Source organism: Echiichthys vipera, assembly GCF_963691815.1.
Source record: "Echiichthys vipera genome assembly, chromosome: 20".
NCBI classification, from domain to species: domain Eukaryota; kingdom Metazoa; phylum Chordata; class Actinopteri; order Perciformes; family Trachinidae; genus Echiichthys; species Echiichthys vipera.
In genome coordinates this window covers 9,608,574-9,633,857 of record NC_139845.1, presented here as the reverse complement: position 1 = coordinate 9,633,857, position 25,284 = coordinate 9,608,574, and the positions used below count along the sequence as shown (strand labels likewise).

The 25,284-nt window shown below is 38.3% G+C and overlaps 1 protein-coding gene across 1 annotated transcript in view; it reads left to right on the top strand.

Moving 5' to 3' along the window:
• Nucleotides 1-25,284, top strand: part of col7a1l (collagen type VII alpha 1-like) — a 62,117-nt gene that overhangs the window by 17,922 nt on the left and 18,911 nt on the right. Inside the window, exons 15-77 of the mRNA XM_083935075.1 lie at nucleotides 613-726; nucleotides 900-1,049; nucleotides 2,367-2,504; nucleotides 2,888-3,034; nucleotides 3,956-4,075; nucleotides 4,442-4,588; nucleotides 5,351-5,611; nucleotides 5,727-5,866; nucleotides 6,211-6,334; nucleotides 7,109-7,252; nucleotides 7,366-7,553; nucleotides 7,924-8,004; nucleotides 8,284-8,301; nucleotides 8,399-8,425; nucleotides 8,539-8,604; nucleotides 9,284-9,364; nucleotides 9,459-9,485; nucleotides 10,639-10,683; nucleotides 10,810-10,884; nucleotides 10,970-11,065; nucleotides 11,229-11,255; nucleotides 11,419-11,472; nucleotides 11,625-11,696; nucleotides 11,802-11,861; nucleotides 11,992-12,027; nucleotides 12,114-12,158; nucleotides 12,343-12,378; nucleotides 12,585-12,629; nucleotides 12,966-13,037; nucleotides 13,123-13,155; nucleotides 14,593-14,664; nucleotides 14,811-14,870; nucleotides 14,988-15,023; nucleotides 15,553-15,633; nucleotides 15,906-15,941; nucleotides 16,091-16,135; nucleotides 16,938-17,009; nucleotides 17,164-17,199; nucleotides 17,576-17,602; nucleotides 17,814-17,849; nucleotides 17,968-18,030; nucleotides 18,596-18,634; nucleotides 18,732-18,785; nucleotides 18,897-18,929; nucleotides 19,161-19,226; nucleotides 19,436-19,480; nucleotides 19,618-19,653; nucleotides 19,736-19,762; nucleotides 19,847-19,918; nucleotides 20,245-20,307; nucleotides 20,557-20,574; nucleotides 20,667-20,702; nucleotides 20,787-20,825; nucleotides 20,914-20,949; nucleotides 21,038-21,172; nucleotides 21,393-21,482; nucleotides 21,780-21,983; nucleotides 22,413-22,520; nucleotides 23,278-23,322; nucleotides 24,283-24,357; nucleotides 24,722-24,778; nucleotides 24,887-24,931; nucleotides 25,078-25,179. Coding sequence (XP_083791201.1) covers nucleotides 613-726; nucleotides 900-1,049; nucleotides 2,367-2,504; nucleotides 2,888-3,034; nucleotides 3,956-4,075; nucleotides 4,442-4,588; nucleotides 5,351-5,611; nucleotides 5,727-5,866; nucleotides 6,211-6,334; nucleotides 7,109-7,252; nucleotides 7,366-7,553; nucleotides 7,924-8,004; nucleotides 8,284-8,301; nucleotides 8,399-8,425; nucleotides 8,539-8,604; nucleotides 9,284-9,364; nucleotides 9,459-9,485; nucleotides 10,639-10,683; nucleotides 10,810-10,884; nucleotides 10,970-11,065; nucleotides 11,229-11,255; nucleotides 11,419-11,472; nucleotides 11,625-11,696; nucleotides 11,802-11,861; nucleotides 11,992-12,027; nucleotides 12,114-12,158; nucleotides 12,343-12,378; nucleotides 12,585-12,629; nucleotides 12,966-13,037; nucleotides 13,123-13,155; nucleotides 14,593-14,664; nucleotides 14,811-14,870; nucleotides 14,988-15,023; nucleotides 15,553-15,633; nucleotides 15,906-15,941; nucleotides 16,091-16,135; nucleotides 16,938-17,009; nucleotides 17,164-17,199; nucleotides 17,576-17,602; nucleotides 17,814-17,849; nucleotides 17,968-18,030; nucleotides 18,596-18,634; nucleotides 18,732-18,785; nucleotides 18,897-18,929; nucleotides 19,161-19,226; nucleotides 19,436-19,480; nucleotides 19,618-19,653; nucleotides 19,736-19,762; nucleotides 19,847-19,918; nucleotides 20,245-20,307; nucleotides 20,557-20,574; nucleotides 20,667-20,702; nucleotides 20,787-20,825; nucleotides 20,914-20,949; nucleotides 21,038-21,172; nucleotides 21,393-21,482; nucleotides 21,780-21,983; nucleotides 22,413-22,520; nucleotides 23,278-23,322; nucleotides 24,283-24,357; nucleotides 24,722-24,778; nucleotides 24,887-24,931; nucleotides 25,078-25,179 — 4,658 coding nt within the window. The remainder of the gene's footprint in view (nucleotides 1-612; nucleotides 727-899; nucleotides 1,050-2,366; nucleotides 2,505-2,887; nucleotides 3,035-3,955; nucleotides 4,076-4,441; nucleotides 4,589-5,350; nucleotides 5,612-5,726; nucleotides 5,867-6,210; nucleotides 6,335-7,108; nucleotides 7,253-7,365; nucleotides 7,554-7,923; nucleotides 8,005-8,283; nucleotides 8,302-8,398; nucleotides 8,426-8,538; nucleotides 8,605-9,283; nucleotides 9,365-9,458; nucleotides 9,486-10,638; nucleotides 10,684-10,809; nucleotides 10,885-10,969; nucleotides 11,066-11,228; nucleotides 11,256-11,418; nucleotides 11,473-11,624; nucleotides 11,697-11,801; nucleotides 11,862-11,991; nucleotides 12,028-12,113; nucleotides 12,159-12,342; nucleotides 12,379-12,584; nucleotides 12,630-12,965; nucleotides 13,038-13,122; nucleotides 13,156-14,592; nucleotides 14,665-14,810; nucleotides 14,871-14,987; nucleotides 15,024-15,552; nucleotides 15,634-15,905; nucleotides 15,942-16,090; nucleotides 16,136-16,937; nucleotides 17,010-17,163; nucleotides 17,200-17,575; nucleotides 17,603-17,813; nucleotides 17,850-17,967; nucleotides 18,031-18,595; nucleotides 18,635-18,731; nucleotides 18,786-18,896; nucleotides 18,930-19,160; nucleotides 19,227-19,435; nucleotides 19,481-19,617; nucleotides 19,654-19,735; nucleotides 19,763-19,846; nucleotides 19,919-20,244; nucleotides 20,308-20,556; nucleotides 20,575-20,666; nucleotides 20,703-20,786; nucleotides 20,826-20,913; nucleotides 20,950-21,037; nucleotides 21,173-21,392; nucleotides 21,483-21,779; nucleotides 21,984-22,412; nucleotides 22,521-23,277; nucleotides 23,323-24,282; nucleotides 24,358-24,721; nucleotides 24,779-24,886; nucleotides 24,932-25,077; nucleotides 25,180-25,284) is intronic.

Below are 25,284 nucleotides of genomic sequence, written 5' to 3'. Positions count from 1 at the left end.
TCAGTCTTTAAACTTTACACTAGGCTGAAAAACAGTGTTGCACTCTCCTCTATGGTGGAACTTTCAATGTTAGGTGGTTACAGGTGCTCTGTTGCAGCTGTACCCCCCCCCCCCCCCCCCGCTGTGATGTCACAGTGCATTAGCAACACATGGATTACATTTCTACGTCACTGCAGCAGCTTGAGAAGTTACAGTGAACCAGTGGAGGTCAGCAAACACAAGATTTTCAACTGCCTTTAGGTTCCTCTTAAATCGGACAAAAAAATATCTCTTCAGTGCTTGTGCACATAGAGTTGTGTATAGAGGGCCTACCAACCCACAGACTGTGAAATAAGACAACCCCATCAATGTTTTCTTTTTCCCTTGAAACTTAATTAGAAAAAATATATATATATTTAAGAACAACCTTAGCATAGCCACAGGAGAAGCTTTAATAAATGCTAGTGGCTAGTTCTTTTAAGCAGACCAAGAACTGTTGTTGTCTGACTGTAAATCAAAAACACTGACAGGAAGTAGGTTAGAGAAGAAATAAGGTTTAATTTGCTGATGACTCTTTCTGTTGCATATTATAGATGAAATCATGTAATTAAAAATGTATTTCCTCTGTCTCAGCTCCGTTGGGCTATGTGTCCAACTTCAAAGTGTCGTCCTACACCAGTACTTCCATAGATGTGGAGTGGAGTCCCATTGTTGGAGCCACTGAGTATAAACTCACATGGAACACAGGTAATGTTTTTTCTCTGTTCCAGACAATAAAAGGACTATTTAAATGTTTCAAAGAGCAATCAAAAAAACTTTATTTTTTGTACAGACCACCTGTCAGCCCCTTTTTAAAAGTTTTTATGTTTAATTGTGTATGTAAGATTCCGTTGTGTGTGTACATACCTGCATGCTTGCAGGTGATAGCAGGCCTCAGTCCCATTACCTGGACCGCAGTGTTCTATTCCATCGTATCCAAGACCTGAACCCACAGTCCACCTACACAATCACCATCTGTGCAGTATACGGGAACTCAGACGGACCAGAAATCTCCTTATCTCAGCTCACAGGTACACAGAGCGAGGTCTCATAGTTTATTTTAATTGAACTTGATTCATCTTTAGATCTTAATAACTGTGTAGCTGTGCACCCCATTGTAATTAAATGGGTAGGGATAGCGAAGTTCTTCACCCTGTGCCCCGCATCCCTCGTGGTGTCTTTGTTTGACTGACAAGTCATGTACTTTGTTCTTCCCTTTTAACCACAGTGCTTGCTGTCGTCAGCAGAGCTGCTATAATTGTGTCACTGTCAAAGTGAATTTGTTACACCAAGCTCCAGGCTTATTACATTGGCGATTGTACATTGGATTTTGTGAGGAATTGTTGTATTCATTGTGAAGGCTTCAATTTATTTGATGCTGTTTTTCAGCTTCATCTACAAATGTAACCTGCAAGTTGAGTTTATCCTTTCCGGTTTTATGGATTATTGAGGAATCTTTCAAGCACTTTTAAGAATGTTTTACTACTTTAGCTTCTTGTACAGTAAAATATTTGAGTTTGTCAAAAATAAATTGATGTTTGATATTTATGCCATATTGCACATGGAGAATGTGATTGGTTGCAGAATTAGAGCTACTTTAAGATGGCATCTTATTGTCACATACCATTTTCCTGATGAAAATATAGTACCGGAAGGTCGCGACTACATGTTTGTTTGTGACTTTTAACGCTACGCATTTGCCTCATGAAATAGATTTGTGTGAAGTATTCCTCTGTTCTGGTGTATCAGTGGTCTTCTCATTGTAACCACAGTTCCTGTCGTTGACACTTGTACTGTGTGTCACTGAGTCCAAATTAGCAGAGCTGCTATCATTACCAGCTGTGACAGTGATGCTGGTATTGTTTCCACTGTGTGTGTGTCATCATGGATGTAGCGGGAACTGACACAGAGGCGGTTTTGGGTATTTTGCGAGTATTTTGCGAGGCCAGATTGTGTCATCACTATAGCGTCGCAACCATGCAAGATAAAGTCACAAAATGTTGCTTGTGGGTAATTGAGATAAAAAAGAAGGCTGCGTTTGAAACTGGGTGTGATCTAAGGAAGGGTGGTGGATGTAGAGGGGTAGGAAGTAGGAAAGGGGCCATTGCCCCACCACTTTACACCCCTGGCCCGATTTGGTGTAGCAGCTGGTGTGATCCCATCACAGTTTTATCACTGTCATTGTCAAAGTTCATTTGTGACACCAAGTTTATTACACCAACAAACTATAGGGTGTTTGAATAAAGTGGTGGTGTGAATAATGCCACTTGATTGGAATTGTTTTTTTGTTGTGTTTCATTTGAAAAGAAAGTTGTATGTTATACATTCACCTGATTGGTGTTTTTCAGCTACTGTCTCAGACTCTCAGCCGATCCAGGCAGTGAGGGAGGTGAAGGTTGTGGACATTGGAGTCAACTCCTTCACCCTGTCCTGGAGGAAAACATCAGGGGCATCTGGGTACAAAATCTCCTGGATCCCCTTTCTGGGTAAGATAACTCATACTCATATACTGTGCATGCATGTGTGTATGTAAAGTCTACTTTTCTGGAACTATAGTTTCCAATGCATGATCCTATTTTCAGAGATTGATGTAAACTTACAGTTTACTGCAAATTGTGTTGTTCCAACACTCTGTCCTGATATGTTGGCTTTAAACCCAAAACTTTAAAAATGTGACATCCACATTGACTTTATCTAGCTGCACAACTTATACATCTCCAGCCAATTACTCTTAGCTCCTACAAATGACTGTTTGCACTCCAGTGACTCATTGTAATATTTTTTAACTGTAACTGAGCACACAACAGCATTGTTTCACACCTTAAACACCTTATCTCTACATGTTGAATTTTATCATTCCCTGCTGTAGGGGGTGATGAGAAGTCTCACGTGGTATCTGCTGCTTCCACCGCTTTCACCATCCACAAGCTGCAGGAGAGCTCAGCTTATAAGATCCAGGTGTCCTCCATGGTGGGCAATAAAGAGGGAAGCCCAGTCCTGCTCACTGCACGTACCTGTGAGTCCTGCCTCCCCAAAACAGTGAGGAACAGTGTGAGATGAGAGGTTTCATGGAGATAGTTATACAATTATGTGTAACACAAGTAGTATTGAATCCCAAAATACAAGTACGAATCCGAAAAAAGGGCAAAATATGGGACTATTAAATGTATTATCATATTATCAAATTTCACCATCCTGTAAGCTATTTACACATGTAGACAGTGGGACCAATCTCAGAGGCTCTGGTATAAGGCTCCAGTTTTCACTTTGAACTTGAGTGTTTGGTGCAAAGGTAATTATTATTTTAAGGGGCAATACTGACCTTATCAAGCATATATCAGCCAGTTGCAACAGATCCACATTAAAAACTGTATGTCAGAGTCATTATTAAATTGATTATTTCCTTTATTTATTCATTGAATTATACCATATATTATTTTATTTCACACATTTTCTCTACATTTACATTATCTGATTTTATTTTTCTGTGAATTTTATTTTACCTGTACACTTACATCTACTTCATATATATATATATATATATATATATATATATATATATATATATATATATATATATATATATATATATAACTAAGAGTTCATTGTTTACTGTTTATTGTTTTTTTATACTTTCTGTAATTATTTAGCTAAGATTTTATTGGTTATCTTATACTGTATTTTTTATACCTCCATTGTGCTTTTGTAAGGTGCTGAAAATTCAATTTCCTTGCAGAAGTAATCCCAAAGGGTGCATAAAGAAAAGTCCAAGTCTAAGTCTATTGGGTCACAAAGAGCTGCATACTTGATGTTTTGCATCACGGCATTCTCCGGCCTCTTGTTACTTTACATAAAAATGATCTGGATGAATTCAACATACTGTATGACTCAGTCAATCCATCAATTATGGCCTTTGAGTTGTTCTTTTCTCTTACAGTGGATCTTCCAAAAGTGAACGGCCTTGCTGCTCTTAACACTACAGACAGCAGCACTGTTCTGAACTGGACACGTGTGGCTGGCGTTTCTGGATACCTTCTCTCCTGGAGGCATATCTCAGGTCAGAGAAAGTTTCACCCTTAATTTGGGTCATTCAATTTTCAGTCAAATAGGGTTAGGGTTAGCAGTTGTTGTTATTGTGTCCATTACACATGACATCAATACTGTAAATGGGCAGGCATTACCAAATTATTTGTTAATCTATTCATGCTGAACCACAATTTAATGTATCATGGCCTTTTATTAGATCATTCATATCACACGCCATCGTATGATGACATATTGATTCTTTGCTCTACTCACTGTTTCTATTCATTACTGTAGACAAAAATGTATTTCCATTGAGAGGCATGATATTCCCATTCCTGGAAACTAAATCAACTGAAATGATTACTCAGTTATTTCTCCTCTGTGTGTCTTTTTTCAGTGTTGGAGACTAAAACCGAGACCCTGGGCCCTGGTTTCAACTCCTATAAGATCAGTAATCTGCTTTATGGAAGAACCTATATTTTTACCATCAGACCTTTGTATGGAGAAGTGGAGGGCCCTATAAGCACGGTGTATCAGAGAATATGTAAGACATTACTTACAAGAATGATTTCATAAGCTCCCTGAAGTATCCACATGTATTTATCTGGCATGCTACAATATGCTTATTGATCGCACAGAACATACATATACTTAATAGGTATCTGCACTATAATTTTAACCCCTCTGAGAAATAGCACAACTTGTTGCACCACATTACATAGACTTACGCAGACTTGTGTTGTTACAATCACTAACTCTTAGGTGTAACTGCTGCATAGCTAGCCGAACCAATGGGCAAAACAATTTAATCATTTTATAATTGGCTCGAGGACTGAGTAATCTTTACATAGTGTGCGTTCTAACTCTGAAACCCATGCATTAATATAATAACATAAAATGTGCATTTAAAAAGATTGGCAGGTAAGTGTAATAAATGTATTTGGCCCTCTAAAGCTATTTTATGTTATGTATGTTGCAGTCAATGATGCTACCTACTGTTTGTCTGGTTGATTGATTTTGATTGGACAGTGCCACAGATGTTTCCCAGTAACTAATTTACACATTACTAAAGTGTTAGGCTCTAACAGTGGTTACTAAATCACTAGTTCAAAACCAGCCATAGTAACTAATAAGCCAGGAAGGACCACACTGTGCACCTGCAGTCTACCCTGTGTGATTCAGCGTAGAGTCACATTTCTTTGCTGTATCCTATTCGTTTCTACAGCAACTACTGTGTTTCCCTCGGGAGACCTGAAAAGTTTGATTTAGGTTTTCTAATCATTTGTTATTTCTATGTGTATCTCAGTGGGACAAAATAGTCCCGGGGTAACAGTCCAGCCTGTGCCAGCCACAGTCGCCCCTCGTATCACGACTGCCTCCATCGCTGACACCACCATCGCTCACACAACCACCAGGACCACCCGGCACCCCATCGCTGTGCCATCGACTAAATCTATTACCACCAAGAAGCCTCTAGGTCAGCCAAGTGTCACTGAAGCCAAAGCAGCAGATGTCTCCCTTCGATTAACCACAGTCAGGGCACAAACGACAGCTGCACCTCGACCAGGTATGGTTTATTCATAAATAGATATTGCTAAAGGTTTATAATCAACAATGAGAATATTCTACTGTTTAATTAAAGAAATGAAGTAGTTTCTTTCTAAGGTTTGTGTGTTTTTCAGTGTGCGGTAAGACCAAAGCAGACATAGTATTCTTAGTTGATGAGTCATCCAGCATTGGCGCTAACAACTTTATCAAGATGAAAGACTTCATATTCCGGGTGGCCACTTACTTCCCTATCATTGGTCCTCAGGGCACACAGGTTGGTTTCTCACTAAAACTTGAATTGTTTTATCTTATTTCCAGCTGGATATTCTGGTCACCATATTGCTCTTTGTTTGTAAGTTTGTTTGCTGCGGTAGGACAATTATAAACTCAACTGGATTACTGTGACTTTAAACATCAATAGCTGCTGCGAGTAGAGTCACTTGTGCAAAGCCAATGCCACAAAATGGTGCAATTCTTGTGGGCAGAATCAGACTCAAACGCAAAAAAGGACAAACAAGGCATTACGCTACATGGTTTGTAATTACAAAAGTAAAGAATTATAGCTTTATGTTTCACTACAGTCAAAGATGATTTAAGATGATGTGTATTTTCTCTCAGATAGCCGTGGTTCATTACAGTGATGAACCTCGAATTGAATTCCGTCTGAGTGACTTCAAAGACAGAAACTCTGTGCTCAGGGCGCTCAGAGCACTACGTTATGGAGGGGGCAACACCAAAACGGGTTAGTGACACTCACACGAATGTGTCATCAGATGGCAGAGCAATCCTATAACACTGTTTAGGTCCTGCTGTTGATGTCATAGCCTCTAACAGTTGTCATGCTGGTGGGCAGAAAATGTGCTTTTCCTGATCTTGCTGCCATAAAGATGTACTCATACAGACTGCTAGACACAGCTAGTAGCCAAGTGTTTCAATAAACATTAGACATATTTAGATATCAACAATAAAGGGACAAGACCTTGAAGTCATTAGTTTATAAATGAAAAAAATAACTGTCCCACTTTATGAGTAATTAATTCATGATAATGAATTAGTCATTGATGTTTATGGAAGGTATCTTTACGAATAATCTTAAACCTGGATTTTGTTTAAAATGTTTTATTCATGGCCATTTTATTTCACTTAAATAATGGCCCAAATTATTTATTGTATTCATGTTTTTAAATGTTTTCTCTCTTTGTCTCTTTTATTATTTTACATTATTTCTTTTTATTTTGGCTAATCTCAAGTTGCCTTGCAGTTTATATGTATATATCTTATTATCAGCTTGTCTGTCACCTGTGATGTGTTATGAGCGGTGCTATAAAAATACACTTTGATTTATGAATTGAAGGAATGCATTGCTTACATTTCCCTTTATGGTGCACGTCCCTACCCATGTCACCGCAGTACCCCAAAACAGTGCTGTTTAGACAAGCACATCTAGTCTGCCAGCATTTATCAAACTCTACCAAAGGTTTCAGTATTTGCTCATCATATTTTTGTGTACCTCCAGGAAAAGGCATTAGCTACGTTCTGCAGGAACTGTTCCAGGAGTCTCTGGGGATGAGGCAGGATGTAGCCCACGTTCTGGTTCTGATTACCGATGGCAGGGCCCAGGATAATGTGGTACCACCTTCCAGATTTGCACGTGCTCTGGGTCAGTAAAGATTATTGTAAAGCCTCCAAAATGGTGTTTGGTTATGAGTTTTTCTGTAGCAAAAATGTGACTTGAGAAACGTGAAGGTCATGTTTGAATCTGTTTCTCTCTAGGTGTCAGTGTCCTGGCAGTTGGAGTTTCTAACGCAGACATTGATGAGCTGAATAAGATTGCAGCACCCACCAGCTACAAAAATATCTTCTACTCACCAACCTTTGATGACTTCCCTTCCATAGAGAGAGAATTTATCAATATCATCTGTAGTGAGGAACTCCTCTCCGAGTTCAAACTAAATGATGAGGTAAGACGTGAACAACGCAAACGTAACATCAGTCCATTATTTTCTTCACTTGTTGAGAAGACATTTCAAATCACATGCATGCAATTTCAGACAACCTTTACAACTGGCAGAGATGTGTTCTAGGTGAAGTTGCACATGTAAAGTAAATACACCTTGAAGACGTGTGGCAGAGGTCGGCCAAACTATTTAAATTGACTCACAAAAACTCTGTATGAAGGAACACTGCAGCGGTCTTGACTCCATTTGGACGTCAGAGAGGCAGATGGCGTGACTGATGCAGCTGCAATACACAATTCTGTATTTTGTCAGTTATCCATGATATCTTCGACCAGCCTCGAATGAATTCCTTTTTCCTTGTGCCCATTTTCAGTCTGCTCAGTTGGACACCCCCACTGAAGACCCAGAGGAGCTGCTTAAGCCTCAGGGTCCCTGTTCCTCCCAGTGCGGGAAGGTTGGTACTTTAAAATCCTCCCTCTCCTTCCCCATCAGTTCATTGGTGTCTTCATCACTATCATTATCATACCAGTCACAGTGCAACCAAATATGTGAGAGGGTACAAGACAAGACAAGACAATTCAATGTAAATTCATATATATTAAACAGCGATTCAATAGCAGCACAGTGTGTCTTTTCTCTATTTGCATCCTTCACACATTAACAATGATTTGATTGATTTTAAAAAAAATGTATTTATTAACTATTAAACAAACAATTTTGTTTGTTTATTCAGGGCCAGAAAGGGGAAAAGGTGAGTTACCCGAAATACGTTAAAGTGATTTAGAAATGTACGTGCAGTGTTATTTATTTTACTATATTCTTGCTGTCCTATGCTCTCATTCTTTCAGGGAGACGGTTCTGGTCTCGGAGGTCTGGTACGTTTGAGGCATCTTTTAAGGGACAATATTTTGTTGCCACTATTTCTCAAAGTTCTCCACTGTCCCCTCTCTGACCTCCGTAACTTGTCGTCTTTGTTCTTTTTATGTAGAGATTTAGGCAAAGCCCTGGGCAGTTTGATCCTTTCACATCTTCCAAAGGAGAAAAGGGGGAAAGGGTAAGACTCAACATACAAACACAATAAAAAAAAAAAAAACAATACACTCATATTACTGACTTATTGTCAGGACAAGTCTTCCAGCCTGCTGTGTTTTGGCTGTATCTGTCATATATTTTATTGAATTTGCTTGTATGACGTTGTTGTGTCCATGCTGCAAAACTTTACAACAGCCCTTATTATTGTACATTTAAATAAAATTATACCACATTACAACAAGATGACTTTTCTTTATGTACATTTTCTTGCTGTATTATATTTTTCAATAAATCACAACTGAATAAATAAACAATTAATATCATAATCACCATATTAAAAACCCTGTTATATATGCAGATACTGCCACAGCAATTGCAATGACAGCTAACAGTCGCTGGTTCGGTTGTCATAGTAACAGAGGGTTACAATAAGCTCAGCTCTTCAGTTTTAAGATACACAAGGGGTGAGCTTACATACATTCTCTTTACCATTATTCGTCCCTTGATGCAGTTAAAGGAAATGTTAACACAACTATCTGTCCCCATAGGTCCAGAATCAAATTATTGTTGTAATTACTTTTTCATTTTAACTCTGTAAATCTCATAATACCTGCCGTGTGATTGTTTGGAAGGGTGTGGCTTTGCTGTGTACGCCTATTATTCTATTTTCCAGCACAGACTGTAATGTTTTAATATGACAGGGGCCTCCTGCAACAGATGGTGTACCAGGTTTACCAGGACGACCAGGGAGAACTGGACCCCCAGGTTCTGCCGGCCAACGGGTAATTCAATCCAGTATAACAAGACCTCACAATGACCTGCTAAAAGTTTATTTCATTTAGGTCTGACTCAGGAAATTGTTTTTCATTATTTCAGGGCCCTCAAGGCATACCAGGCGATATGGTAAGACTGACATGACAAATACATTAATGGAACAAAACACTTTTATGCAGCAAACAACTCAGATCATATAAATGTGCTGTCTTTGAATGTGGATGATTTAGTTGCTTTTCCACTGTGGATTTATTAAATAAAGTAATACAACTTCAGCTAAATTGCAATTAAGAGATAAGACTTGAAGGTGGTAACTTAATATTAGGAGCAGCAGTGTAACGAGGCAGCATCGGGGCCCAATGCAAGATGGTCAAAGCAGGAAGCTCGCAATCAGCTGTAACAAAGTGAAAGCATGCAGCTTAAAAAAACAACCAATAAAATACTACTAGAAAAACAGACTGCAGAGGAGTTACAATGGCAAGGCCAACATCAGAGCGCCATACTAGATGAAAACATTAGTGACAGGGCACCACAAAGATGTAAAAAAACAAACAACTGACAACTTATCTGTGCACTCCTGATTCTTATCGTCCCTAGTGGTGTTGGATGGTGGCCCTAGCATTAGCAGGTGTCCACTCAAAGCACACTCAATGCAACAACTAGTGCTGGCTATGTTATCTTCCTTTTGAAAGAAACATTTCTTTCCCTGCTGCTTTTTTAAATGTACTCTTTTGAAATCTACTTTTTTGGTTGTATTTCATTGCTTGTCTCTGTCTTAAAACTTCACTAGCTAGATAAAACTCTTCTTTCGTGGATTTTGCAAAACAGTAATACGCATGTCCATAATGACCATTACCTAGAATTCCACAGGCACATATTTTTGTACATCAAATGGCACAATAATCCCTTCCGAACTTAATTTAGAAATGTAACAAGACACAAATCGATACACTATATGTTTTATATACATACGTTTGTGTGTATAAGTTTGTTTATGTTCTTTATTTGGTGAATGACCTCAAGTATACAGTATGACACCATCATGGCTCAGCTCATTGAGTACTACAAACACTTAACGCTTAACGTTTTATAACTTTTTGTGTAAGTGCAGTAGTTTTATATTCACCATATTCATTCATTTCATGGATGTTTTTGCCTTCCTCTTGAAACCTTTAACCACCAGGATACAGCATTAAACATTTTAATGTTCTACATATCTGTCAAATTAATGAATGGTTTATATTCCTTTAATAAGCAGTCTTTATGTGTCTTTCCATGGCAGGGTCTGCCTGGGCTCACTGGTCCAAAGGGACAGAGAGGAGAGAGAGTGAGTCTAACCTTTGCCTTATAATCTAGACCGAGACAAAGATCATGACACAGTTGTCTTGAATGAAAAGGGTGGAAATATTATGTTGTGTATCCAGATTCTTACTTTTTTTGTGTTTCCACTTAGGGAGAGCCTGGATATGTAATAGCTGGCCCGGATGCAAATTTCGTTCCTGGACGAAAAGGCGAGCCAGGATCTTCAGTGAGTCATGCAAAAAAAAATATTTTTGAGTTTTTCCAACAGTGAACCCAAAGACAATGCAAATACTAACCACTGCATCTTACAGGGTCCCCAGGGGCCTCCTGGTGTACCAGGGGTTAATGGAGCGCCAGGTCTGTCTGGTCAGTCAGGACCACCAGGGTCCCCAGGAATATCTGTCAAGGTAACGTGGATCAGATTTAAATTAAGACCCCAATAACCCATTAACCTGAAATTTGATGGATTTGGATTGTTTCAATGAGCATGGCATCATATTACATCATGCAATATCAGACCAACAAACATTATGAAGTATCACACAATGCTTGACTATTTGCACTTTGTAGGGAGATCCTGGGGAGCCGGGTGCAAAAGTAAGTATGAAGACTTTGCACCGGAAATTTGAATGCGCTGCATAAATATCACGCTTCATGAATTGTGTCTTCTTGCATATTAAGCCTATTTTTCCAGTGTTACTATTTATGAAATATTCCTTGTTTCCTTTTCATCTGATTACACTTCCATTATTTTTGAAAGGGTTTACGTGGGAAGCAGGGTGTGAAAGGAGACAAAGGAGAGTCGGGAACAGATGTAAGCGCTGATAAAATGATTCAAAGAGGCAAAAGACATTGCATAACACAACTGATAATACAGAGTTCTGAAAATGTTTTTCTCCTCTTTGTTTCATTCTCGCTGTCTCTCACCAACAAACACATACTGCACACATATGCAAACTTTTGTAGGGTATTGCTGGTTTGCCTGGTCCCATTGGCATTGATGGAGTTCCTGGATTACCAGGTCAGAAAGGAGAGCAGGTAAAAGTCATAATATTAAAAAGAAAAATACCCATTTTGAACCAATCTGCTAAAAATACATGCGTATAAGTCTGAGTAACTTGACTGAATATTACTTTTTTGCAGGGTGAAGAAGGAATTGGCATCCAAGGTGTTCAAGGTCCCCGTGGAGAGCCAGGAGAGAAGGTACATGGCAATGAACTTAAAAAGGAAAAATCATCCGAACCCATAGAGTATTATCATTGTATTTAGAATAGAGATGAAGTCATCTGCAAAATCATTTTTTTGTTTCAGTAGTTGAACTTTTGTTTTGCAGGGAAATATTGGCTTAACAGGACCGGTTGGCCCAAAGGTAACAAACGTGAAAAAAGACATAAATGTAGTCTGCTTACTCTAAAAACCTGTTTGTAAAATATTATATGTAATTCATCTTTTAAGGGGGATCGCGGAGAGCAAGGCATCCAAGGAATCATTGGGCTTCGGGTGTGCACTTCATCATTATCTCCTTTTCAATAGCTAGCAATGAGTTCATTCATATTTTACCCTTAGGCACATGAATGAATTCCAGCTCAGTGTAATGAGATGAAACCTGTTAAACTAATGGTTAATATTGTGTAAGAATCAGTGATGAGATAATTCAGAGCCACTGATTTCTTTTTACCTGCAGGGAAAGAAGGGATTCAAAGGGGAGCAAGGGGACAAGGTAAGTTCATCCCACAAACTTGTCCGCTCTCTCTTCATTAGGCTGGACATATTCGCTTTATATTTAATATGATAAAGTGAAAGAATCAGTTTAATTCAGGCTAGATGTTTAATTAGCACTGGCTTCACACACAAAAGAAATATGGTTACGTGAGTGTGTGCACACAGTTTTCAGTGTTACATTTTATTTTTATTTTGTCTTTTCAGGGAGAACGAGGAGAGATGGGACCAATAGGACCAAAAGGACCCACAGTGAGTGAGGATTACATCTAATACAATGTGGCCACAAGTTGACAGTATACAAATTTTAGCTACATGAGCTCAACATTTCTGTGCTGAGACAAAATATGCCTTACAATTACATAACTAAGTGGTACTTATCATAATGTCCCACTAAACCAACAAAGCCATAATTGCTTCCAGTGATGTGTAAAGGGTATTTTAGAATGTGTTAAGGCTGAAAGTTGAGAATATACATTGACAAATAACCAGAGATTTGTTATTTGGCACAAAATATGAAGTATTTAATAACCGAAACAGTGATACAGAATTCAGAAATATATTTCTTACTTACATTGATTTTCCCAGGGACTGACAGGGCCACTGGGGTTAAAAGGAGATGAGGGTCCAAGAGGAGTCCCTGGAGATCCTGCCAAGGGTGTAAGAAAAACAATTTCACTCATTTAGACCTGAGAAATAGAAGCACTTGATACTCACACTCAGTCTTCTTTTCCCGCCACAACAGATAATTGGACCAACTGGAAAAAAGGGTGCCAGGGTAAGTAACCAGAATCAACTTTTTTAACATTTTCTTCATCCAAGAAAGGGTTTTGCTGTGGCAGCATGCACCACGGTGGTTCCCATATTTTTATATGCCTCACGCCTACACAACGAGCTGTGTAGAGCACCCACATTCTTGCACGCTGCAATTATGTTTTGCACACAATTCTTAGTGAGCCTGAATTAGCTTAAGTCTCATTTGCTCTGGCAGATACATCTGCCCCCCCCTCCTACTCAGACAGATTTCCAGATGACCAGGCCGCTCAGCAGACCAATCATAACCATTTGTGTGTCATGCTTAAATGTAGTTACTGAACACACTGAACATAACTGGCACTCTCCATCCAGGGCAACTTACCAGGCTTATGACACCCAGACCAAACTGTAAAACAAGGCAGAACTGATCAAATATGAATTTAGGATCCTGTTACTGTATTGCCTTTTTATCATCTCAAATGTTTTCAGATACACATTTTAGTGTACTTAGTACTTGTACTTTAGCTGTGATTTGAGAAGGTTTGTAACTCAGCCGCCATTTTCTTCCTGCTTCGAAATTGACCAAGCGTCGCCTCAACTTGCTTGTTTCGTCGCTGTGTGGGTCTGTCTAATTGGACAAAAGGTGACGTTTAGGCCCATACTATGTCGCCTGACTTCCTGCTTTGCTCTGGACATAATTTCTACCGTAATAAATATTTGGAAATTACAGTGCATTACTTTTCGTAGTTATATATACGAACAGTAAACAGCCTGCACTCAAACTCAGCTTGTCCGATCCATCAGAAATGTACGGGTGCGATTAGATCAGATCTGATTGATGGTAGCCCAACAGATGTCATCACATTCAGATTCCTTTTTTCTTTTTATGCATCCACCTACTGATGTTTCACTCTAGAGCTCTGCCTCCAAGAAATAGTTCAATAATTAAAAAGTTGGCAATGACCTAATTTCTATTCGCTACCGAGGTGCACGACTGCAGGTTTAGGGTTTGAGAGGTCTCTGAGGTTGAGGAAAAGTGTTACTTGCTGCCGGTTATGTTTCCCAATAAGTCCCAATCTAACCTTGTTCAATTTTGTCACGACCTTACATGTGTGCTTAAGCTGTTTGTCTGCATTTATCTTAATTGGCTTGAAATAAGTTAGTCAGCTGGAGGGAAGTAATTCTCTCCATGTTTTATTCTGTCGAGACATTGTTAATTAATTGGTCAGGGTATTTCTTGCACACTCAGACTCAGTCCTCTGGGTTTGCTTAGCAAACACGATTAAGATTTTCTCTCATTAGCTTTTGAAGTGGGACTGAATGCTCCACAGAATAGGACCTCTTTAATCTCAGTCCACAGGGTGCAATTTAAAGAAGAAGACTTTTGTTTTGAAACTGTTGTCTGGTTTAGTGACAAGAACCATGCTGAATGATGTTCTGTGTCTGTCTCTCTTCTTAGGGAGACGTTGGTCCAGTCGGCCCAACAGGCCCACAGGGAATAAAGGGGGAACGTGGAGACAAAGGAGACAAGGTTGCTAACCGGAAATACTGTACATCACGCTTGCATTTTTGTCATTTCTGTATTTTGTCACTAATATAGTAATAGAGTGAATAGCTGTTATTGTGGAATACTGTATATAAATATATGGGTGATATGGTTTGTCTTGATGTGTGCAGGGAAGTCCTGGGTTTGGGATTCCAGGACAGCGGGGACCAAAAGGAGAAAACGGCGAGAGGGTGAGTGACCTAAAAAAGTAACCACTCATTTAACATTTAAACTTTGTTGTTGTCGTACAAAAACGAAGCTGAAAACAGCCATTCATTGCTATCATATATAACACTTATCATTCACAGGGAAATGTTGGTTTATCTGGAAAACCAGGACCAAAAGTAAGTGAAAACTGACTATCAATACTATCAAATGACTGTGTGGTGTGAAAGTGGTCACAACAACCCCACAGAGAATTATTTCTTTTATCAGAATTATCATTTTGTTTTAGCACCTTACAGATGTTATTGTTTTGCGGTTTTGGTTCACTTTCACTGCGCTTATCGACCAACTTTCCAGTCACAGCAGTGATTTTGAACCCAAAAAAAGCTCTAAAAACCCGTTGCACACTACCTGCTCAGCCAAAAACATCAGGTGGATGGAGAGACCAGCACCTGAACACAATGGAACATTTAGCTGCTAAATACCCAGTTATTTTATAAGAGGTTGGAGGAAACCAAACCAGTTCTAAATTAAGATCATTTATTAAATTAAGATCTGTCAGATGGCCAGACCCATGACTCCAAATGAATATCGTGTCTGATCAATGTGTAAATACTGTAGGTCAGGCAACTGATGACTTTGAGTATATATATATATATATATATATATATATATATATATATAAACAGAAGTCCTGTGTTTATTCAGGGGCACGATGGCTCTAAAGGTGAAAAAGGGACAAGTGGGCTGTCCGGCAATCCTGGAGAACCAGGATTAAGAGGTAAAGATGTAAGTAAATCCTGAGTGGCTGTTACAGCAATGATACAAGTTTTTGAACAAAACAGCACAATTCAGATTTATTTTGAATAAAATATTTAGAAAACATTACCCCAGAAAAAAAACTGTATTAATTAAAACATAAGACATATATAGAATATTATAAATGTCTGGACAAGTCAGAAGGTGATATTCAGATAAAACCTGGAGCCCAGGAAAATGTATTTAAATGTAAGTATTTACATTGTAATGTGAGTATCCATGACTGTTGGCTTTGTGTGTAGGGTGCACCTGGAACTAAAGGAGATCAAGGATTTAAGGTACAGTCACCATGTTTACTTGAAGCTTAAGTTTTTTTTTGTCGGACAGCGATGTTGCTCGGGAGGTTGGATTGTTCCATGATGATTATAATCAGTACAGTCATGTTCTAAATTTACAAACTTTAAGTGAATCATTTTGTTTTTCACAGGGTGAACTAGGACCACATGGAGAGCCTGGGGACAGAGGAATAAGGGTATTTATTTTGTGTTTTCTGATACTAAAGTCAGAAATATGATGAAAATAAAGTAGTAAATATAATACGCATACATAAAATACCTCCAAACAACAACAACAAAGTCAGGATGTCCTATTAAAACTATATGTTTGGAAGTTATTTTAACAAAGTTACAAAACTGTGGTGATAACACATTGTGATGATTGACCAGTGTCAACTGATGGCGGGAAGGCTTGAGGGAACTGGGGGAGTCAAGACTGTGAGTGCAGAGGCTGTCTTCTTTGTGTATTGAGATTTGGATAGTGCCCCAGGTGTTTCCTGTATTCAGACAGAAGAGAGAGAAAGGAGAGAGAAGAAAACGGGATTTGGGTTGTGTCTGAAAACTGAGCCAAAAGAAAGCAGAACGGCTTAAGTGTGCTTAATACGTTTGTGCGGAAATGGGATGTGTTCAAGCCATGGCCTTTGTTCCCGAAGCTAGTTCTAAAACTTCATAAATTATTCATGTAATACACAGTGTGTTTTTGGGTACATTTGTGTTGTTTATATTGCATTTCCATTGTGCTCAGTTAACCTCTATTTTCAATACTTTAATGCTAAAGGGTGCCACTTGTCATTCTTCAGTTAGCTCCAAAATGTACAAAGCTCCACTGTCTGCCAGGACTCCCGCTGAGCAAACATCATGCTGCAGCAATTATACACACACTTGCTCATAGCGGCATTTATTTTAAATGTTTAATTTTGTATCTACTGTAAGGCTTTGGGTGTAAACAGCAATACAAGACTATATGCTCTTTTTAACTATTTTGTTCATGTTGATCAGGGTCCACTGGGGTTACCAGGGCGACCAGGGGACCCAGGAGAGAAAGGAGATACCGGGGGGCTTGGCCTGTCTGTAAGTCCTTTGAATTTCATTAAAATAAGTGTTTTAGTTAGTTTTATTTGGAAGTTTTATGACTTTATTTAAGAAAACCTTAATGGAAGTCACTGTAATAATTCAGTTTATACTGCAATAAAACAAATAACATGGGATTTTCTTTTTTTTGAAGGGTACGGATGGAAAGAAAGGCGACAAAGGGGAGCAGGTACGTTTGTATCCACCATCTCTCTCTCCCTCTCTCTCCCCCGCTCTCTCTCTCCCTCTCTCGCTCTCTCTCTCTCCCTCTCCCGCTTCCTCTCTCACTGACTAGCATGTTTATTGTTTCTCCTGGCTGACGCCTTCTGATCATTCTTCTGTGTCGGCCACCATCTTCATGACCTGCTATCCCTCTGTGACTCCATGATTTTTATTTTGATATGTTCACTAATTAAGTTTGGCTTTCTGTGCATGACACTCTTCAGTGCACCTACTATTTTCCCTTTGTGTTGCAGATATGGATTGTGTTTAGCAGTGTGACATGTTAGATTTTTAACTGTGTTTTATTGTGCTCTTCCTTTGATCGTGCTGCCGTTGTCACAAAGGGGAAACCTGGACCTCCGGGAGGACAAGTAAACAAACCTCTATTATCTCTTTTGACAGCTCCTCGTCAGTTCAGCCATGTTTGACAAGGGTATTGGTTGTAACGCAGCTTAACCAGAACAAAAGAAAAAAAACATTACTCTCCCATGAGACCTTTGAAAAATAATGTCTGTTCTCAATCGGATGACATTGTCCATCAATTAGCCAGTTAACTTCTGATTTGTGATTTTGTCCTACCAGATTGCTGATAACAACGTACTGACCAGAGTGATTAAGGTAATTTGAAGAATGACAAGCAACATGCTTTATTTCATTCAGTTTATTTGGCTCATTTTAATGAAAGAATTGAAGTTTCTCTTCTCATCTCTCTTACTTTCCTTTCGTTTTCCCTCAGGGTGAACCAGGAGAGTCTGGTCTGCCAGGTTTAAGAGGAGAAACGGGTCTGCCTGGACCCAGAGTGAGTATCCCCTCACATCCCACCACCATTCTGTGTATCTACTGCAAATTTAGAAGCACGTTAGTCACTGTCGTAGATAGCAGTGCAATCCAGCAAAGTGTCAAATAGAGCTAAAACAAACGTCCATTAGGAGATAAGTCAGTTGTCGGAAAATTAAACTGTAACAATTTGGATAAACAATGAATTAAAAAGCAATAATTAAAAAATTAAATATTATCTGGTTCCAGCCTTTCATTTGTGAAGATTTGCTGGTTGTCTCCGTTTTATGTAACACTAATTTGCATATCTTTGGGATTTGTTAGTCACGTTAAATTAGACACTTGAACACAATTCCTAAAGCAATGTTTTTGACTATACAATTAATTGTTTAATCGAAAAACATAATATGCAGATTAATCGATGAGGAAAAATGATGGTTAATTAATAATAGTTAACTGTAATTGTATTACTTTCTGTGCTTTGGTTGGTACTTTTATATTTGGTAGGAGACGATAATAATTATGTTGTTTTTTTTTTTGAATCTCTTGAATCATATCAACATTTGAATATTTGTTTCGCTCCACAGGGTCCAGAGGGAAAACCTGGACTACCTGGACCATCTCTGGTACGTGTATAAGTAATTTTTAATGTCCTTTATTGTGTACTGTTTGTATCAGAGGCGATGTGTATGTGTTGAAATATAAAACTCTTTGCGCTTGCAGGTTGGTTCTTCAAGAGATGGACTTGATGGTTTACAAGGGAAACCAGGAATGAAGGTTATACAAACAGTTTTACTTGGATTATTACAATCTGCACGTGAGAATTGTATTAAACGTTAGGTATTTCCAGTTTAAGATTACTCATAAGATGTTCCATATTAACTGCAGGGTGACCAGGGACAAAAAGGAGAGCCTGGTCTGGTGAGTGCATCGATGTTTTTTGTAACATAATACTGTTGATACATAATTAACTACCATGAAGACAATTTATTTGCTCAAAATCAGAAATGGAGATGCTTTGTTTTAACAGAGGTAGACATGTCATTTTTAAGTTTTTTTGTACCTATATTTGTATGTAATACCATTTAATATTAGTTTAATAAAGTGTTTAATTAATAAAAGGTTTGTTTTTGTATGTGTGAATGTGAACAGGGGGGAGATAAAGGAGACTCAGGCCGGGTTGGGATCGCTGGAATACCTGGCTTACCAGGAACTCCGGTGAGTACCGCTCTGACGGCACCTCTGGCTGAAACATTAAATATCCATCCTTTTATACATTTCCCATCATAACATTAAAGGCCAATATAACATAATTGATTGTTGTTTCAGGTGTGTAATTAGCATGAGCCTTCTGTCCTACCACCATAATACTCAGTCTGAAAAATATCTCTAGACATTGCGGTTGTTTTATTTCCTCTGCTCTACAGGGGAGACCTGGCACTGATGGGAAGAGGGGTCTGCCAGGAAAAGATGTGAGGAACATTGTCATCTAACAGTTAGAGCATTTTGCCGTGTGATACCCTCTAGACTTACTTAGACTGTTGTTCAGATTTTGGGGTACTATTTTTAGGTGAATCATTGAAATGGAAAATGTATTTTTTCTTCTCAGGGAGAAAGAGCACCGAAAGGAGATGACGGCAAAAAGGTCCTTGAAATGTATTGCAATCAGTTAAAACACTTATGAAGCTTTTTCTTTAGTACATCTTTTAACTTTCCTCTAATTCCAGGGGGACAAGGGGGACCCGGGTGAAAAGGTAAGTGGTTCTGATATAAAACAGATAAACGTTATCTTTGTGAGAAAGCCAACCAAACCTTAGAGGGTCTTTCTTCCTTCACAGGGTAAAGATGGTTTTAAGGGGGAACCAGGACCTCCGGGTTTGCCTGGGAGGCAGGTGCTTGTCACATCAGAGGTAAAAATGATTACCTGCATTTTCAAATTTTCTTAATTAGAAGATGATTTCTTACTTCACAGCCTGGTTGCCAGAAAAATGTTGGCATTTTACTTTTCTGCAAACCTCAGAAACATTTATATTTATCATTTTTGGCACCCTTATAGATATATAAGTGATGTACTTAAACGGACTCCGATGTAATATTATAGATATTAATATTGGATGTACAGAGCAAGTGATCCAGAAGTCAGGGGATGCAGTATAACAAGCCTAAAACTCCACTTAGGGGCCAGGTCGGGTGGATGGTTGGGTCGAAGTGAAAATTAATTATTATCCATTCTCAGGGTGCCACCGTTGACGAAATCCGAGAAGCATTTCCAATCCCAATGGGTCCTCCAGGAGCTACTGTGAGTTATATGTATACTCAGAACACATTCCTGGATATTTTTAGCTCATGAATAATGGCACATTAATTCAGCTGTTGCATGGCATAATTCATATTTTGCCTGCAAGGCATCTGAGTCATCATTCAGTGATGACTTTAATGCTTTTATTGTGGGTTGCAATGAGTCGGGCCATTATCTGCCCTAGCAGATATGGCGAGCATGATGTCATGCATGTTCCAATGTCTTGCTCCTCTGTTTCTGTGTGTTTAGGGTGCTCCAGGAATGAAGGTAAGATGGTGACGGGGCTCATACTGAAACAGAGTTTTGTAGAAAAACAGAAATGCTGGCTCTGCGGCTCATTTGTCTTTTTTTTTTTGCAGGGTGATAAAGGAGAAAGAGGCCTGAAAGGAGAAACAGTAATGCATCATTGTTATCCCTCATGAGCATATGTAAATGTAAATGTAAATCACATTATTTAATTTACTTTAATGTCTCCTTAGGGTGATGCTGGAGCTCCTGGAAAGTCTGTAGAGATGAAGGTGAATACCGGATGTATAGTTATTCCTTCTCTGGGATGCTTGTTCTCATTTTTGCACTTTGGAACAATATGTTTTTGTTCTTCTTTAGGACATCGAAGTGATGTTTGAAGCCTATGGCATAAGGGTGAGCGCTGAGACATTGTATATATTTTGAGATTGATAGAATTTGTAACTGTAAGTTTGACCCTCTCAATAAAACCTTGTCTTCACAGCTGCCTTTGCTGAAGGCTTTGATTGACAGGCTGCTACAGGATGGGATAGAGGAGCTGCTTCATGTGCTCGGCACCTCCAAGAAAACAAAAGGAAACAAAGAAACTCACACCTCCAACGTCATCACTGAGTACACGGTACGTAAACTCTAGGAAAAGGTGGGAGTCAGTTCTTTTAACCCTGAATAATCAATTTCATGTTGTTTTTTTCTTCAAAACAACCATTTCAGTCATGAGTCATTTGTATCCCAATCACTCAGCATTATCCTTTGTCATTAAACAGAAGATCACAAAACTGCCAAAACCAAGGGCAGTAAAAGAGAAAATTATATTTGTTGTTGTGTTTGTGTCTCATCAGAGTTCAGTGAAGTTTGACCTCACCAGCCAGCCTCTGAAAGAGTTAGAGGGCCCGGCTTTAGATAGACATCTTCCAGAATCTTTGACAATTGTAAGTGACCCTAAAATCTCCATAAATTGAGTCTTTAAACAGCACAACTTTATTATGAGACCAGCGTGTTTCATCAGGGCCGTCATGCGACACATTACAAAGAACAGTCAAATTAGGAGAGTATTATAGAAAAATCAACACCCACTGTGCACTGTATCATCATTAATGATTGGTGGAAATGCTTTAAGCATTTCCTCGGGAAATGCATTTTCTAGTTGATAATGATTTTACCTCAGGTAGATGCTCCTATTCCAACATATCCCCTCACTTCCACTATTTCTGTCTTTTAATGTGAAGGATCCTTTGAATGAAACGGCCGAAGGTCCGACCCTATGGACTGCCACCACACTGAACGGAGAGCAGGAGCTCCACAGGACTGACACCAAGTTAAAGGGTTCCCAAGAGAGTGAGATAGTAGACGGGGACCATGACAGAGTATCTTCATTTAAAATTAACCTGACTGTAGTCAATTCTACTTTCAATTCTACTACAACCCAGGAGGTAAGGACATTATAAAATGAAGTATGTGAACTTTGAATGTAGGATTTTATTAAACTGTTGAAAAAAATCAAGTACATGTTGATATTTTGTTTTCTACAGAGGAGATTTTTCAATAACATTGAATTATTCACTAAATGGGACCTTGGTGTCTTCCATATCTAACATTTTCCTTGACATCAAATCATTGTATTATTATTATTATTATTATTAGTAGTAGTAGTAGTAGTAGTAGTAGTAGTAGTAGTAGTAGTAGTATTACTATCTAGCAATCTATCTATCTACTACTCACAACTAAATGATCTATTTCATGGCAGCGTGTGGTATTGAAAACATAATAAAACACCGACCAAGTGTCATACCCACTTTCTGTTGTCCAGCATTTATGTTCTGCTGATTACAAAACCTTAAAAATTGAAATGTGTATGTCAGACGGTTTCAGGGTTACCAGAAACCAAGGCGGAGACTGTGTTCCTCAGTCAGGAAGACTCCCTAAAGAAGAGCTCGGGACAAAAGAAGAAGAACAGGGAACGAGGGAAGGTAAAGCTACCACAGATATCTTATCGATGACTTGTCGAAAACACGCATGAGTATTGTTTAATTTATGATATCCAACATAAAGCATAAAGCATTTTAACAAGTTGTAACTATATTTCTTGATTGGTCTTTGATTACTTAAATTATATATTATTAAAGAAGCATACTGGTATTGCATGTTTTGGCTCACCGTTCCTATCTTTTAGGTATCTACTGATTTCAGTGAATGCCACTGAAGTATGAAAATCAACTTTCAGAGTTATAATATACTGTATACAACAATTTCAGATAAATACTGTCATCACCCAAAATCAGTGGTTACCTGGAAGAAAGGACATCAATCAAGCAAATGCAACTTTATTTATGTAGAACATTTTATTAAAGGTAAACTAAATGTGCTTGACATTAACATACATACATCAACATGTGACTTTAGAATATATTAGAAACTAATGAGAGAATTTAATCATTTCATTGAATACTAAAAGTTTGTAATACATGGGCTGAAACATGCAAAACCAGCGGTGTTGTCCTGTACAAATAGATCTAAACAATTTGGTAACTTTAACACTAAGGGTTCCTCAACATCTTTATGTTAAGTTGTCGCATTAATTTTTGATATTCTTTAACTACTTATTCACTTCTTAAATATCTCCCTCAACTTACAGTATCAACCTCATAGTTTCATACTTGATCATCAACATCTGAAGCATGAGAAACCTTTTTCTTTTTTCTCTCTGACTGTGAACTTCTTAACCAGGGCAAAGGAAATAAAGGACGACATAAGAGGCAGAGACAACGCCTGGTAAATGTCCTTGAAGGGGTCCAAACTAAACCTGAAAACTTAACTTCACTTGTGCCCCAACTAAACAAACATAAAAACCAACTAACACAACCATCTCACCCTGTAAATTATAAACACAGATTCTGTCTTGTCGCTAACATGACCATAACATAACATAACATTATTTGTGTAAAAATAACAGCTTTACCTCTAAAATGAAATAAAAATAATCCTGATGAACTAACATTTTTAAAGGTCCCATATGATGATAATTTCCAGGTTCATATTTGTATTTTGATACTTGCTTACAGCGAAATGGAGAAATTTCATTATCGAAACTATTTTGAACTATTTTTAAAGCCATCGTATCTACATGATCTTTGAATAAGCACTTATTCAATCATACAAATTTATGAAACAATCTTCAATATGTCTTTCTTTCACATGGAAAATAACTGTTTCATTTTCTCCTGCTACATAACTAGCATTACCTACTTAATGATAATCATTTTTCAGTACTTACATAGCCCAACAAAAACATCCGTGCACAGCACTGTATACAGGTATAGTTGTGACAAACACAGAAATCCTGACAGCTCGTTTAAAGGCACAGTTTCTGAATATGGGCTGTGTGCATTTCTCTGTGGATTGAGCGTTTTGATACTTTCACAGTGTTTATATAGCATCTCAAACTGCTTTATAATCAAAGAGGACATGAAGATCTCCGTTTTTACAATATGGGACTTTTAAATACAACAAACAGAATTAACCAGTTATTGTATAGAGTAAATGGTGTGGCTAGTAAAACTAAAAGCATGCATTTGTCTCAACGTCCATGTGCTTATTATAATGATAAGAGCTGATAATGGGTTGTTTTGTAATCGCTTGGCAAAGTTGTCTTTCCCGCCACTGTCACAAATTATAAATGATTTTGTGTAACAGTATCTTCCTGTAATTATTGTCACATCTCTTTACCTAAAGACACACGACGAGGACAATCAAGAAGAAGAGGAAGAGGAGTTTTATAACGGCGAAGAATATAGTTATGAATATGAGGTAGGCAGCTGCTGCAATGAATCACTAATTCATGAACTGTGGGAAGCTTCAGTTTAAAGTGATGATTGATGACGTGCGGTTGTTACAGATTTAGAGTTTTGTCGTGGTGGGTGGCTTCTTGCTAACGGACCTGTCAAACTTGTAATCAAATTGGGATTTTTTAATAGCAGCATCTCATTTGTGCCCTCATGATGCACGGGAGAGAGTTGATTAATGACACGCCCACTACCCAGATTAATCATTACGAATAAATTACTCTGTCATTGCAGCCCACTGTATCTTCTCTACACCTCATCCACTGGAGGCTCTGTAAGCTGTGAGTGTTTGAAAGTTATAATGAAATTATTATTTTTTTTATAAATAGGAAGAACTTTCCCCAGATGACCCTTCGACCTCTCAGGAGAGGAAATATAGCATACAGGTAAATTTGCTTCAAACAGCATGTTCTCATCTGCTTTAGCAGGATTGGGTAAAAATGTTCTGATTAATTCTTAATGTATAATATGTTCCATGTTTTTATCATATGCAGCTTGAAGTCCAGACAGATGAAATCCCCCATACAGTGGATAAAAAGGTGGAGCATTAATAATTGTATAGCCAGATGATAACAAAAAGTAATTCACTGCTTTGAGACTGTACTCTGATAGAAAGGAAGCAGCAACAGCTGAGCTCAGTAACGAAGAATAATAACATATTAACTCTGTTTTTTTATTTCTTTAGGAGGAACAGTTACCCACACACAGTCCTTCCCAGTTAGAAACATTGGTGGGAACCTCCAGTCATTCTCTAACATCCTCTACAGACAGACAGATAGATGCACAGGTGAAACTACATTCAATGTATGATGTATTACCAGAAGGGGATTTGTACATTTTTAATCCAACAACTAGCGGACTTGACTTACTCGCAGAAGGGCCGGATTCAGAG